The 12704-nt window shown below is 46.4% G+C and overlaps 1 protein-coding gene across 2 annotated transcripts in view; it reads right to left on the bottom strand.

The window, feature by feature from the left end:
* Nucleotides 1–12704, bottom strand: part of SLC6A19 (solute carrier family 6 member 19) — a 791726-nt gene that overhangs the window by 642313 nt on the left and 136709 nt on the right. For both annotated transcript variants that reach the window (XM_069613782.1, XM_069613781.1), the window contains exon 3: nucleotides 3691–3828. In XM_069613782.1, coding sequence (XP_069469883.1) covers nucleotides 3691–3828 — 138 coding nt within the window. The remainder of the gene's footprint in view (nucleotides 1–3690; nucleotides 3829–12704) is intronic.

Consider the following 12704-nt stretch of genomic DNA (forward strand, 5'->3'; position numbering starts at 1 on the left):
TGCAGTATGTTGCCATCCCTAAGAAACTGTGTACCTCTGTTGGCGTGGTTGGGGGTGAGGCAGCACGGATGGCCGCTACTTTTTGAAGGTCTGCAGAGATGCCTGCGCTGTTGAATGTATATCCGAAGAACGAGATCTCTTCCTTTAGGAACTCACACTTGCCCTTGTTGATTGTTAGGCCTGCACTCTATAGCCTGCTGAGTAGCATGTTGAGTCGCTGTACGTGCTCTTCCTTGTCCCCTGCATGGATGAGAATGTCATTGCTGACATTAAGTACCCCCGGGATGCCACATATCATCTCCTGGATGGTCTGCTGAAACACTTCGGTCGCAGAGGAAATTCCGAAACTGAGTCGTTTGTATCTGCGCAAACCTATGTGGGTGGAGAATGTTGTGATGTACCTGGAGCCCCGGTGGAGTTTCAGTTGGTGGTATCCCGCATTTAGGTCGACTTTTGAGAAGATTTTCGATCCTGTGAGGTCCGCTTTAATTTCATCGAGGGTGGGGGTGATGTGTTGCTCCTGCTTTATTGCTGCATTGGGGAGGCGCATGTCAATGCATATTCTCACCTTGCCCGGTTGTTTGGGTTTCTTGGTTATGACCATGGGTGACACTCACAGTGTTGGTCCGGTCACCTCTTCAATGATGCCTTCTTTCTCGAGTGCCTGGAGTTCCTTCTCAACCTGCTTTCTTATGTGGAACGGAGTTCTTCGATGGCGTACTGCTTGCGGTTAAACGGACTCATCAATGTGAAGTTTGATGGACTTTCCTTTTAGGCATCCAATGCCCTTTAGGAGGTTCGGGTATTTCCTGAGAATGCTGTTAATGTCCTGTGTATCCTGTGTATCTGTTACATCACAGATGAAACTTATGAGACCCAGGTCCTCTGCCGTGTCTCCGCTCAGTAAACACTCAATTCCTGCGTTCACAATGTAGATTTTAGACTGCAGTGACTTGTCACCTCTGCTGAGGGTTGTTCGGAATCGTCCTATTATGGGCAGTGGAGCTTTGCACCCATATGCAAACAGTGTTGTTTTCAGGATTGGTGTGGGTCGTAGTTTCCTGAATACGGTCACTGGCATGACGTTGAAGGACGCCCCGGTCTCTATAGTCATCTGCGTTTCTTGGCCTTGAATGGCCACTAGGCATTTGTGTCTTCTCAGTCTTTTCGTGGGCATCGCACCTCTGTAGTCCAGTGCTGAGACCAGGTATACCTTTTTCCCTTTTCTCCATTGCTCGTTTGCTGCTTCCTTCTGAGGTTGTGCATCGTTGTCCCCTTCCTTGTCGATTGACGAGTTGACAGTCTCAACTCGGAGGGCACTGGCTTGTTTCTTCTTCTTCCCTGTGTTCTTGTCTTGAGACATTTGGGGGTATTGGGGTGACCCAGACGATCTTCATATCTTTGCATAGTGATCTTTTCTGCCACATGCACCACAAGTGGTGCTTGGGCCGGGCAATTTCATCTCCCATGGCGAGGTCCTCCGCACCACCCACATTCAGTGGGTCCCGGGGTTCTTGGTTGCCACCGGGGGGTTGTTGTTGCCGCTGGCCTGGTCCCTCGTGTATTGGCGGTTTGTGATTTGGGCCACTGTCGCCATCGTTAGTGCCGGTTGTAGTTTCTGCAGGGTCGTGCCCATATGCGCTGCTCTGGCATGTGACAACTCCCTCTGGCGCCCGAGTTCCAAGATTCTGGTCAGAGATATGCCTTTTTCACTTAACACCATTCTCCTTAGCTTCTCCGAGTGTATCCCATTGATGATCTGGCGACAGATTTCTTTTTCAACGTCGGTAAATTCGCAGGAGATTCCCAGTTTCCGTAGTCTGGTGTGATAGGCGTCAAGTGTCTCGTCCTCGGACTGGATGGTGGTACAGAAAATGAATGTTTCATAATCTGGATTCAGCTGGGGCAAAAAGTGGGCTGTGAGAGTGTCTTTGGTTTGTTGGTAGACGTCGGAGCTATCTGCTATCGCCAACGAGTTGAATATGTGTAGAACCTCATCCCCGACATTAAGGAGAAGGTGTGACCTCATTTTGCGAGATGTGGTAATGTCTTTGCAATCCATGGCCATCTCGAATTTCTGAATCCACAGCTGCCACCGTGGACCAACAGAGGAGGGGTCGGTGTATGGGTCGAATGGGCAGAGCACCAATGACGTCCCTCCCTGTAAGCGTGTGTGGCGGTGATGGCGAAAGGTTGGCTGCCATTCTTGATGGTGTGCTGGGCCTGGGAGTGGAGAGGCCCGTAGCCATTTTCCTGTGAACCTGGTGGCTCTTTCTGCCTACATGCACAGAAAACCCCTCACCTTTGTGGCCAGTGGATGTCTGAGCTTTCTTTCCTTTCCCGTGAGGTGCCTAACTCCTGTGGGAGGTCCTGTGGCAGGTGGCAGGCTGTTGGTTCATCTGGACGTTGGCCAGCTTGTGCTGGCCCCCCTGGTGCCATGCACTGGTAGGATATTCACGTGGATGATGCTAGAAGCTTCTCTCATGCTGTCATCATTCATTTGAGAAAAAATTTTGTTGTTTTTTTTGGGTGGGGAATGGGCCCCCCACATGCTTCCAAAAATTGTGCCCGTGCCGAGGGCTTGATTGATGGGGCGTCGCGTGCAGCGTATGATCCTGTTATCTCGTCGCCAGTGTTAAGTCCCAAGTGTCAGCAGATGCGTCGGCTGGCCGCAGGACTTCTGGGGCCATGGGCGCCAGGGCCTCTCTGCGCAGCTCAGGCGGGAGCAATGAGAGACGCAGACACTCTGGTGCGTAGTGCGCCCGGAACTGCCCTCGCGTAGCGGGGGGGTATTTATTTAATGGTGCCTTACGTCACCGCGTTGCGGGACGTAAGGCGTACACAGCAAGCATCACTTTGCTGCTTTGTTTTGCTATGGCCCCACAAAAGCTGAACAACATGACACTTTTACGCTCGTAGACATGAAACCGTTTTATCTCGCTTCCACACCTTAACCGTCATGTTATACCACGTAAGGATTACAATTTATAAAATGAGGCGTTTATGCCGTGTGGGTATGCAACTGTAACAGGGGTGGTCTACTGACCCGGTTATCGACAGGTGTGAAATTATCCCATATATTAATAAGAAACACTCGCAAAGTAGATTACAGGAAGTGCCTCATTTGAAAAATGTGTACAGAAATCCCATTTACATTTCAATTCATTTGATTTATATGGCACTCAGTCCTAAACGCTGAATAGAGAACAGCAAAACAGCATGGAGCTTAAAGCGGGCAGAGTCCATGTAGATCTATTGTAAAAGCTGCCTACCATGCTTGCATGGCAGACAGCGTTTACAATTACAATTGAACGCTGTCTGCCATGTGCGCATGGGAAGGCAGAGTTTATTTTTTGTAATTGTAAATGCAGGCAGCGTTTACTCATTTGCACAGCAAAATTCAAATGTGTACGGCAAAAGGTGGCGCACACATGTGTTCGCCACATCTTGCACTGCACAGTGGCGCTCCATCATGCAAATGACCAATATTTGGTGTCAGAGAGCCACCTGTGTGTATGTCCACACGTAATGGCTCACCACCGCCAAATGTTTAAATGTAGCAAAATAAGCTCCCACATATGCTGAGAAATTGAGAAAAGATGGAATGTAATAATACATCTTGCAAAGCGGATATCTTAGTGATGGATTTTTTTTTGTACCTTCAACATTAATAATAAAAATAACTCATACCTGTGTTGTTTTCATTTAGTGGGCAGTCACTCCATGGCAGAGGTTCTTGGAAGGAGTTGAAGAAATACCACATAACCCATGCAATAATGGTGTTGTAGTATAAGCCCACGAGGAATGAAACTAACATTGAAGCAATACCTACAAATGTGAAAAGCATCTCTGTTAGATATTTGTCTGGTGCGTTTCACAAAACTGTGTTGTACAAAAAATATAAACCTAACTATCTTGTAAGTTGATCACAATAGTTTGTGCTGTTGTAACATAATTCACCAGATTAATATAAATAAACCTTACCTGCACACTGCAAATATGCATTTTGCATATTTGCACATACTGCATGTCTCTACCATTAACCTTGCAAAAATTATAAAGGAACAACTGTCTCTTGAACGGGCTCTAAAAGAGACTTTTTCATGACAAGGTTTGGTGTGAACCTTTGTATTTATACTTGCTGATGATTAACAATGAAAATGATAGAGCAGAGGAATGATGCCTGTGCGGGAGCTATTCAATTAACCACAGTACATACATGCTCTGGGCCTGAATGTTAGAATACATATATGTAACCAACTCATACTCATTTGCACAAGAGTTATTTATTTGAATTCATCTTTTTTTTAATAACAGCAAAGGTTAAAAAAAATCATATACCCTAAAAGCTGAAACCTCCTTCTGACAAGAGCCAGAGAACACACCACCCATAAACTGCACAAACAATCTACACTCTGTCTGAACTGATTGCCCCCTTCCAGAGTTGGCACCTCCTACTTCTTCAGCATGGCTGACTGCTCCTCCTACTGTACTCTCTGTCAGAATGGACACCCACAATAACATACGACTACCAACTCAGGGCTACAAATCAGTAGATTTGTATTGAGCAAGTTCAACAAAAGAAGAGGGCCACTTCCCAGCAGATTAAAATGCAACTCAAATCTTCAGGACAATCTCCTTAAGGGTTCTTGTTCTCTCCAAATCATCTCACTGATCCTGGGTGGGAACAACTCCAGTCTCTTGCAAACTCAGGGAAAGAACGTCTGAGGGTGTGGGTTCTCCAAACAGGTTTTATATCGCCTTCACAATCGTCCTTGGTTTCTCTTATTAAGTACACAAAGCAAAAGGGTCTGTAATCTATATGGTTCCATAGTTGGGCCCTGCAGCATGAAAAGTGGTCTCCATCTGGGTTACACTCTTCTCGACCTGTCAGCAGCCCCTGGTGCTCATGGTAAGGAAGATGCAAGGTACCTACTGCAGCAGCATGTGGGTATGACACTTGGGGTCTGTCTTGGGTTCCCTATTGCATTGTCTTGCCCTCATCAAGATCACCCCGTGCTATTGTATCTCCTCCCACCTGGCCTCCTCTCCTTCAGATCAGCGAATATGCCCCTGAACCAGAGTATGCCATTTGGACCACTCTCTGCACCTCTTCAAAATTACTTTCTCAGTTCCTCCCTTGCACACTTCTATAACCTATTTGGCCTTCTTTGCTTTATTCCTCCTTTACTCCTCCAATGAGTCTTTAAGTGGTTTCCCTAGTGTAGAGGAGCAGCCGAATGCCTCTGCAGGAAGTCCTGCCCCCTGCTGCCTGTATGCTGGAAGCCTGAAACAAAAACATGTTTAACACCAGCGATTATGACTATACCACGACAAGTGTTTGAGAAAAGGTATCCATTGAGAAGACCCTATATGATATACCCACGTAGAGATGACAATCTCCTGGGAGAAGTCCCTGAAGGGATATGTAAATGAGAGAAAAAGAGACTGGTGACATCACAGGAAATGAGTGTGACGGACCGAGAAGAGTGGTCAAAGAAGAGGATGTATGGGCCATATGGAATCTGATGACTAAGTAAAGAATCGAGTAAGCTTTCATATGCGGAAATAATATTGCATGTGTGATGAGCACTGTAGAAAATGCAAGTCATTTTTATAACTGTACAGATGCAGCAATGCAAGTAGACTAAGTAATCACAAAGGCTGGCTATACGTAGTGAATAGACTGCAGGCGGTGCCGCCATTCTATAGAATTCTGGACATTCAACGTCACGATTTTAGTAAGTTCAAACCCACGGAGAAAAAATTATTAATAGCTGTGTGTGTGTCGCAGCAAAGAAATGGCTGAAGGTCGAAGAAAGACAGAGAAGGGCTGTCTGGCCTGGTATCAAAGGCTGAAGCAGCCAAGAACTGGTTATCTATTCTTAAAGGCAGTAATTGTGGGAAGCTGAACCAATGTACAGAGAAGGAACACCATAAGTGCCAAGTTTATTAATGAAAGAAAATTAAATGCTGCAAAACAGGCCGAAAGACAGTCTCCTGTCACGTGAGCTGTGGATGAAAATAGATGATAAGCATGCAGTACCAGACGGGAGATAGCGTGCTCACACTCCCATATATTGCCAGGAGCGAGAGGCTACTACAAGGCCAAGTTCAAAGACAATCTTTATGGCAGAAGGCATGAGCGATGAGAGATGTTGGGCTAATTGGGTGGGGAGACACAGTCAAGTCCACCCACTGACACCTGGGGTACCAGCCTACATGCTGCTAGTGAGCTGAATGTTCCAGGAGGGTAAAAGCTTGCCAGCCAATTGTAGAAGGTCATTGTGATGCTGGAAATGCATCAGAGGGACAGAGCCGCGGAATCCTTGTCCTTTATTGCTTTTTATCGTGTGTTCTGTTGTGCTTTCCGCACAGGAGTTCACGTGGGACTCCTGGCGGTGCAGCTCTCTCTTTTGGTTTGGTGAACAGACCCTTGGCATACCCTTATGGCACCCTTGGGCGGGAGTACAACCCTGTTCTCCTAGTGTATGTTTTTGGGCACCTGTGGGTGGCCCACAGAGCAGGGTATGGGCTGGTGGCAGCTCTGTGCTGAATTGACAGGTGCCCTCAGCGTCCTCCATTTTGGGATGGCCAGGCCGTGTCATTGGAATCAGCAGATTCCTGATGGAGACAAAATGGCCCCCGGGGCCTCTTGCTTTCTATCGCCTGTTACCTTGGTTTTTCCAAAGCCCCGGGAAGCCCTGACTCTGTCCCTTCCCCAGGACTGGCTTTTGGGTGGAAGGTCCATATACGGTAGTATGGGGAAGTGCCGACCAGACTGGCTGGAGCCTTCCCAAAAAACGTATTTTGTGGGTACTCCCGTGGTGTGGGACCTGGGTGAATGGAGTGTTTGACAAATATGCTTTCTCTGTTATGGGTGCCTCGTATCTGGTGTTTGACCCAATGACTGAGACAACCCTGCCCGAAACTGCTATGAATGCAGTATGTAGTACTGAATGGCAGAGTACTTTCCCAAATCCACATTCTGTGTTGTGAGTGTCTGGATGGAGAAGAATGGCCTGAGTGCACTGTGCACCTGATTGGCTGACTGACTGCCTGAATGCCCTTCTGAATGATTGGTTGCCTGAGTGTGACCCAGCAGAATGAATGGGAGATCCACAGTATATCTGGGGCCCTCTCACTGCTAGAAATCATTCAGAAGCTGAGGTTGATACTTGATGCTTACTCTCGAAGCCGAGCCGGAAGAAGAAGGTGAACTGCTGTTCCCTTCTGTGTAATCTGAAAGCTGCTGGGTCTTCAAGAACTGATCCAAGAGAGGACCTGGTAAGGAGACCCCTTCCTGAGCTACGAGGGACCATTGTGCACCAGCTGATCTTTGCCAAAGCTCCCTGATAGACAGACCTACAAAAGGCCGCTGACCGGATAAGGGGACTGCCAAGGAGATTGAAGAGAAGCACCGGACAGCGGTCCACCACCGAAGACCGCCATCGCTGACCGGAGCCGCCGTGCTCTTGTTTGCCTAAGAACATTTGAACCAAGGACTCCCTTGTTCATCATCGTTGACCTCTTTCGTCCTGCCGGAGAAAGTCAAGGCCGTCGACAACCGAGGAGAATCTGCCGGTGGGTTTCCCACCACCCGAAGACCTCAGAGACGCAGACGAAGCAACTGAAGCCAGCCGTGGTCACGTCCCATTCGCTGATGCCCGAGGCTGACAAACCGATGCCCTTGCTTGGCCAAAGTTCTTCACTAACTCTTTGCGGCAATGAACCATCGTCATCAAGGTGCACTGCACGCCTCCCCTGTTGCAGGACGTTTTCCATCACTCGTCTAGGAGCACCGACAGAACCGAAGCTGCTGCCTCAACAACAACGTTCACCCTTTTCTTCACCTTGGAAGTTCGACGACCCGTGGCTCCCGCCTGAAAGGGAGTGCACTCAAGAAAGGCCCATCGATTCCCTGACGAAGAACTCTACAACACAAGGTACATTTGGGTTGCAGAACTATAGAAGAAGATAAGACTCAAGTAGACAATATATGGACTGCGCTTGTACGATATCTTTATTTACAGGTTGTCCAGGTGGGGGATCCTCATACGGAACTGTGCCTAGTGGTAGGGGCTCAGTATTCTGCCAATTGTCTAACCAAGTTACCTTCCTCCCAAGTCTATGGTTGAGATTGTTTTGCTGTGTTGATTCGTATGCTATTTGAGTAGAGTTGATGCATTTTAATGGGATCAGAGTAATCGTGGTACCACCTAGACTGTATATATTTGCCATTTTTGAATTGTCAGAGCACAAAGTGTATTATCGTGATATTGTATATAATATTGAACCGTATTCATGTAAAGACTGTGTTTTAACTAATACAGTGTGTGGACATTCCTTTGTGGGTGCTTGGGGACTACACTGTACTTAGGAACCAGCATGCATCACCTCCTGAGAAGCTAGGCCTTGATTGCTCGACCACGATACCAATAATAGAGAATCTTGGCTGGGGTCCTCTGTGCCTCTCCTCTACCATATAGAGAGCAGGAGTACAGACACCCCCCAGTGCACATCTTCTTCACAGTCATACAACGGAGGGCCTTATAGTTTGAGAGCCAATAGTATACCGTGCACTTAATAACTGTTGACGATGACTTGCACTAGGGGTGGGCATAAGTTGTCCACCTGACTGCAGAGACCCAATCACAACCCGTTCCTATATAGAAAGGATACTTAGATGTTCCCCTTAGTCCAACTACAATTCCCTGTAGGTTTTCTTAGTTTGCCACGTAGTATGATGTCACATATGATGAATTTTTGTTATAAAAGAGTTGTTTTTATGAAATACGTTGGGAGCTCGAGCGACGTCCGTTGATGTCCGTGTAACTCCCTGTTTTAGAAAATTGATAATAAAACAGTCGTGGGAGACTTTTGCCAACTTCGTGAGTCGGTCTTGTTATTTTGTGTAAAAGTTATTATGCATCCCCATCCTGAGTATGATGTGTTCCTGATTTAAGGACCCCCCCGGGTTCATGTGGTAGCATGTTGGATGGTTTTATAGAAGACCCATCGACCTGTTGACTCCAGAGTTTAGGACGATCGGCATCCTCTGCCATTTAGCCGAAAGATTGCAGGGTTTCCTGTGGATAGCAGCCGATATAGAATTCTTGCAAGAAAATTGAGACGGTGGGCAGGGTCCCTTTTTGACGAAATCCCTACCTGGTTTCCACTGGCACTTTGCGAATGGAAGGCTAAAGTGGTCAGATTGAAGGAGGAGTCGATACCAAAGGCCTCAAGCTAAATGAGCGAATGGTGAGTAGAATAAGGGGAATGTCAAAATAAGTTAACAGGGTTGTGGTAATTTTAAAAGTAACTAAAGCAACGAACGTAACGGGAGTAACGGGAAATATTGTATAAACAGAGAGCGAGTGATAGTGCGGAATGGGTGAAAGGCATGGCAGATAAGATGTTCATGCCATTGTCACAAGGGGGATCGATGTCAAAAGCGGTATTGCAACACATGGCCAAATACTTGCACGCTGCATACACGGGAAAGAAATTGGAGAAAAGGTTAGCTATTTTAGAGCTCCGGAAGGTGTATCAGGAAGAGAGAGAGGATCCATCACCTGAAGAGTGGATGCTTAATCAATGTAAGGAGGAAAGTGCTGAGCCCTCAGCTTCCCTGAAGTGAAAGGCATTAATACGGAAGACAAAGGGCTATATCCATTAAGGGAATTAAAAGCGGCGGCAGAGTATAGTAATCCGATGCACAAACTGCCTCATTATAGCAGTGACGATAGTCCAGAGGAAAGCAAGAGAAAAGAGGAGACCTTTAAATAAAGGATAAGGAAGAGAAAAGTGAGCGATTGAATATATCGACAGAGATAGAGAGAGAAATTATTAAGAGATGGAAAGGAGAAAAAGATAAAGCCGACGAGGTAACGCTCGTACAGAATGAATGGATCGGAGGACAGATATTACTCAAGCTAGATGGGAAAAGTGTTGAGGAAGTAAGGCACAAGGAAGACAAAGACAAACAGATTAGAAAAGACAGAGAGCGAGAAAACAAGATTAAGGGAAGATGAGCATAAAAGAAACAGCAGACAGCGGTGAGAACAGATCTATTAGGAGGAGCAACAAAAGAAAGAAGAAAGAGCAGAGGAGCAAACAAATCATGACAACACACAGAGAGCAATAGAAGAACAGGATAGACAAGAAAGGAAAAAAAGAAGAGGAAGCTCTGAATTTAAGGGCAAAAGAATACAGAGGCACAGTTAAAGTGGTAGCGATGGCTGTGCAGCTAGACTTATCTCAAGAGTAAGTGAGCAGTATCAAATAGTTACACAAAGGACAGCAATTACTATGATTCAGGCAAACACTAACTCAAGGTTGTCAAGTAAAAGAATATACATATATTTCACTCTTCAGTTGTATAACATTACACTATTATAAGCAGTTTAAAAATCACACTCTTAATACACCACACCGCTCCCAATAAGTTCCAGACAAGTTAAGCTCACAAAATGAAGTGGGAGCAAAATGGCACTCCAGCAATTTAAAAGGGAGGGAAAAACAAAGTTAATAGAAATTGAACCACACCAACAGGTAAGTACTCAGGGCAATTGAGCAAGAGGAACTACAGTGATAGAATCAGGTAGAAAAGGCTTAGGGCCAAAGTCAATGGGTCAAAAGTCTTTTGCTCAAGATCACACAGTTCAGGGTAGTTCACGGTAAAGTTCGTGCCACGGATTCTGGACGAGGTTGGTTAGCAGAAAAGTTAGTTAAAAAAAAAGAGAAGGCCGAGCCCTCAGTTTGGAGAAAAATTTCAAACACTTTCACCACAGCTGTACGAAACGAACAACCGGATTTGCACAGTACCTTAAAACGGAGAGGAAGCTGTAGGTGAGGCGGATGTTCCTGGTAGTTCCTGTAGGCTCACGGTTCCTGAATCGACTGTCGACTGACAAGAAGTAGGAAGACTGGAGGGTCCTGCACTACCCAGGGAAGAAACAGCAGCAGAGCAAAGCAACGAATAAAAGGTGCGCTCCTTAAAACCCAAGCAGGGTCTGACCTTCCTGGCAATCCGGCCCACTGTAGCTCTGTACAGCGAATTTGACCAGAGGAGGGGTTCTGGCTTGAAGTTTGGGCGAACTGGTTGGTCCCACCAGCTCAAGGGAAGACGATTCCTGGAGGATCTTCTCTGTCGTCGGATTCTGAAGATTCGGACCTGCAGCAGGGCTTCACTGGGCGGTTCAGTCGTTGTAGGGGTCCTCTTCCATCAGCTCCTCGTTTGTTCTTTCATTCCAGTGGCGACTCTGCCTTTCCAGTCCCAGAGACCTGCTTTTTTTGCAGTTTTGCCCCATTCACACAGCCTAGCTATCAATCACACAGCAGGGTGGCTGTCCTGGCAAGGACAGTCACCCAGCCAATCAAACAGGATTGCGACTTGGGTTCCCAAGGGAACCCATAGCAGGGGTCCTTAGACCCCTCCCTCACATCCTGCATACCCAGACCTTCAGGCGCCTTAAGGAGGGCTTCTGTGCAGAAGCCCGTGAAAAGACGGCGAACAAAGGGACGAAACCTGGTTTGGCGCTCAGAGTAAAACACGAGAAAGACTTTTTTTTTTTTAAACATTTTATTGAATATTTAAAACAACAATACAAACCAAACTTGCAGTGTGTAAAATAGCTGTTCAATTGTACATTTTCCAAGTCGCGCTCACTGCATCCCTTATCCCACCCCCCGTTACGAGCACCCCATAGCAATCCTCCTCTTCGCAAGCGCATATGCCAGGTCCCTCAGTTTGCTGACATGCCTAAGTTTCCGTGGCCTAGGGAACGCCCCCAACAGGCAGGCCCACACAGTATCCACCTGGATCTTAATGCCTTTTTCTGCCAATTTTTGTGCGACCTCACACCAGAAGCGCTCTATTACCGGGCATGACCAAAACAACACGAGAAAGACTTTAACAAAAAGAAATGGCGACTAAACCCAGCCAGAGCCGAAATAAAATATATTTGGTCAAGCGGGTTTATGTTCGAAGACTAATATAATAGCCTAAATCAATACCATGGTTATATAAGATAACCGCGGTATGAAAAATAGGGTAGTTACCATTGCCACCAGCTAAGTCTTGATGAAAAGGGAGCGAAACAGTGCTCCAAGAGAAACAGACAAAAAGGGATAAGAATTAACCCTTTCCAATACTCCATGTAAAATGGGGTCTACTGGGTCTGTGGTTTAAAAGAGACTACATAAAGTCAATGGCAACTTTACCTGTTTCTGGGAGACAGTAGTCAGTCCCAGAAAAATGGAGTCAATGGGAAGTCTAAAAGACAACCCTGTGTCACTGCACTGAAGGTGCGGTGTAACAAACATAAAAATGATGCTCATGGAGTAGGTGAGGCTCCAGAGCCCAAGATCACACAAATGGTAAAAACATACACAGCAAAACACATGTAAGAGTGGGAAAAAAGGCTCACACTATTACCAGGTGAACAAAATAAACCCTAGAAATCCAGCAAAGCTGATGAGGGACTCATTAGGTAAGGGAAATCAGCCAATTATGAGAATTCTCCCTAACAATTGGCCTATTGCCTTGTTAGATTCGATAGGGAAGGTTTTCTATACACTGTTACTGGAAAAATATAAAGCCTGGGCCAAACAAGCACCATGCGATGACTATCTGCAATCAGGCTTCAAGAAGAACATGGGAACGGCAGATAACACCCTCTTGTTAAAGTCTTAAAGAATAA

The sequence above is a fragment of the Ambystoma mexicanum genome, chromosome 5p, assembly GCF_040938575.1.
Source record: "Ambystoma mexicanum isolate Mex_15411 chromosome 5p, UKY_AmexF1_1, whole genome shotgun sequence".
Taxonomy (NCBI): domain Eukaryota; kingdom Metazoa; phylum Chordata; class Amphibia; order Caudata; family Ambystomatidae; genus Ambystoma; species Ambystoma mexicanum.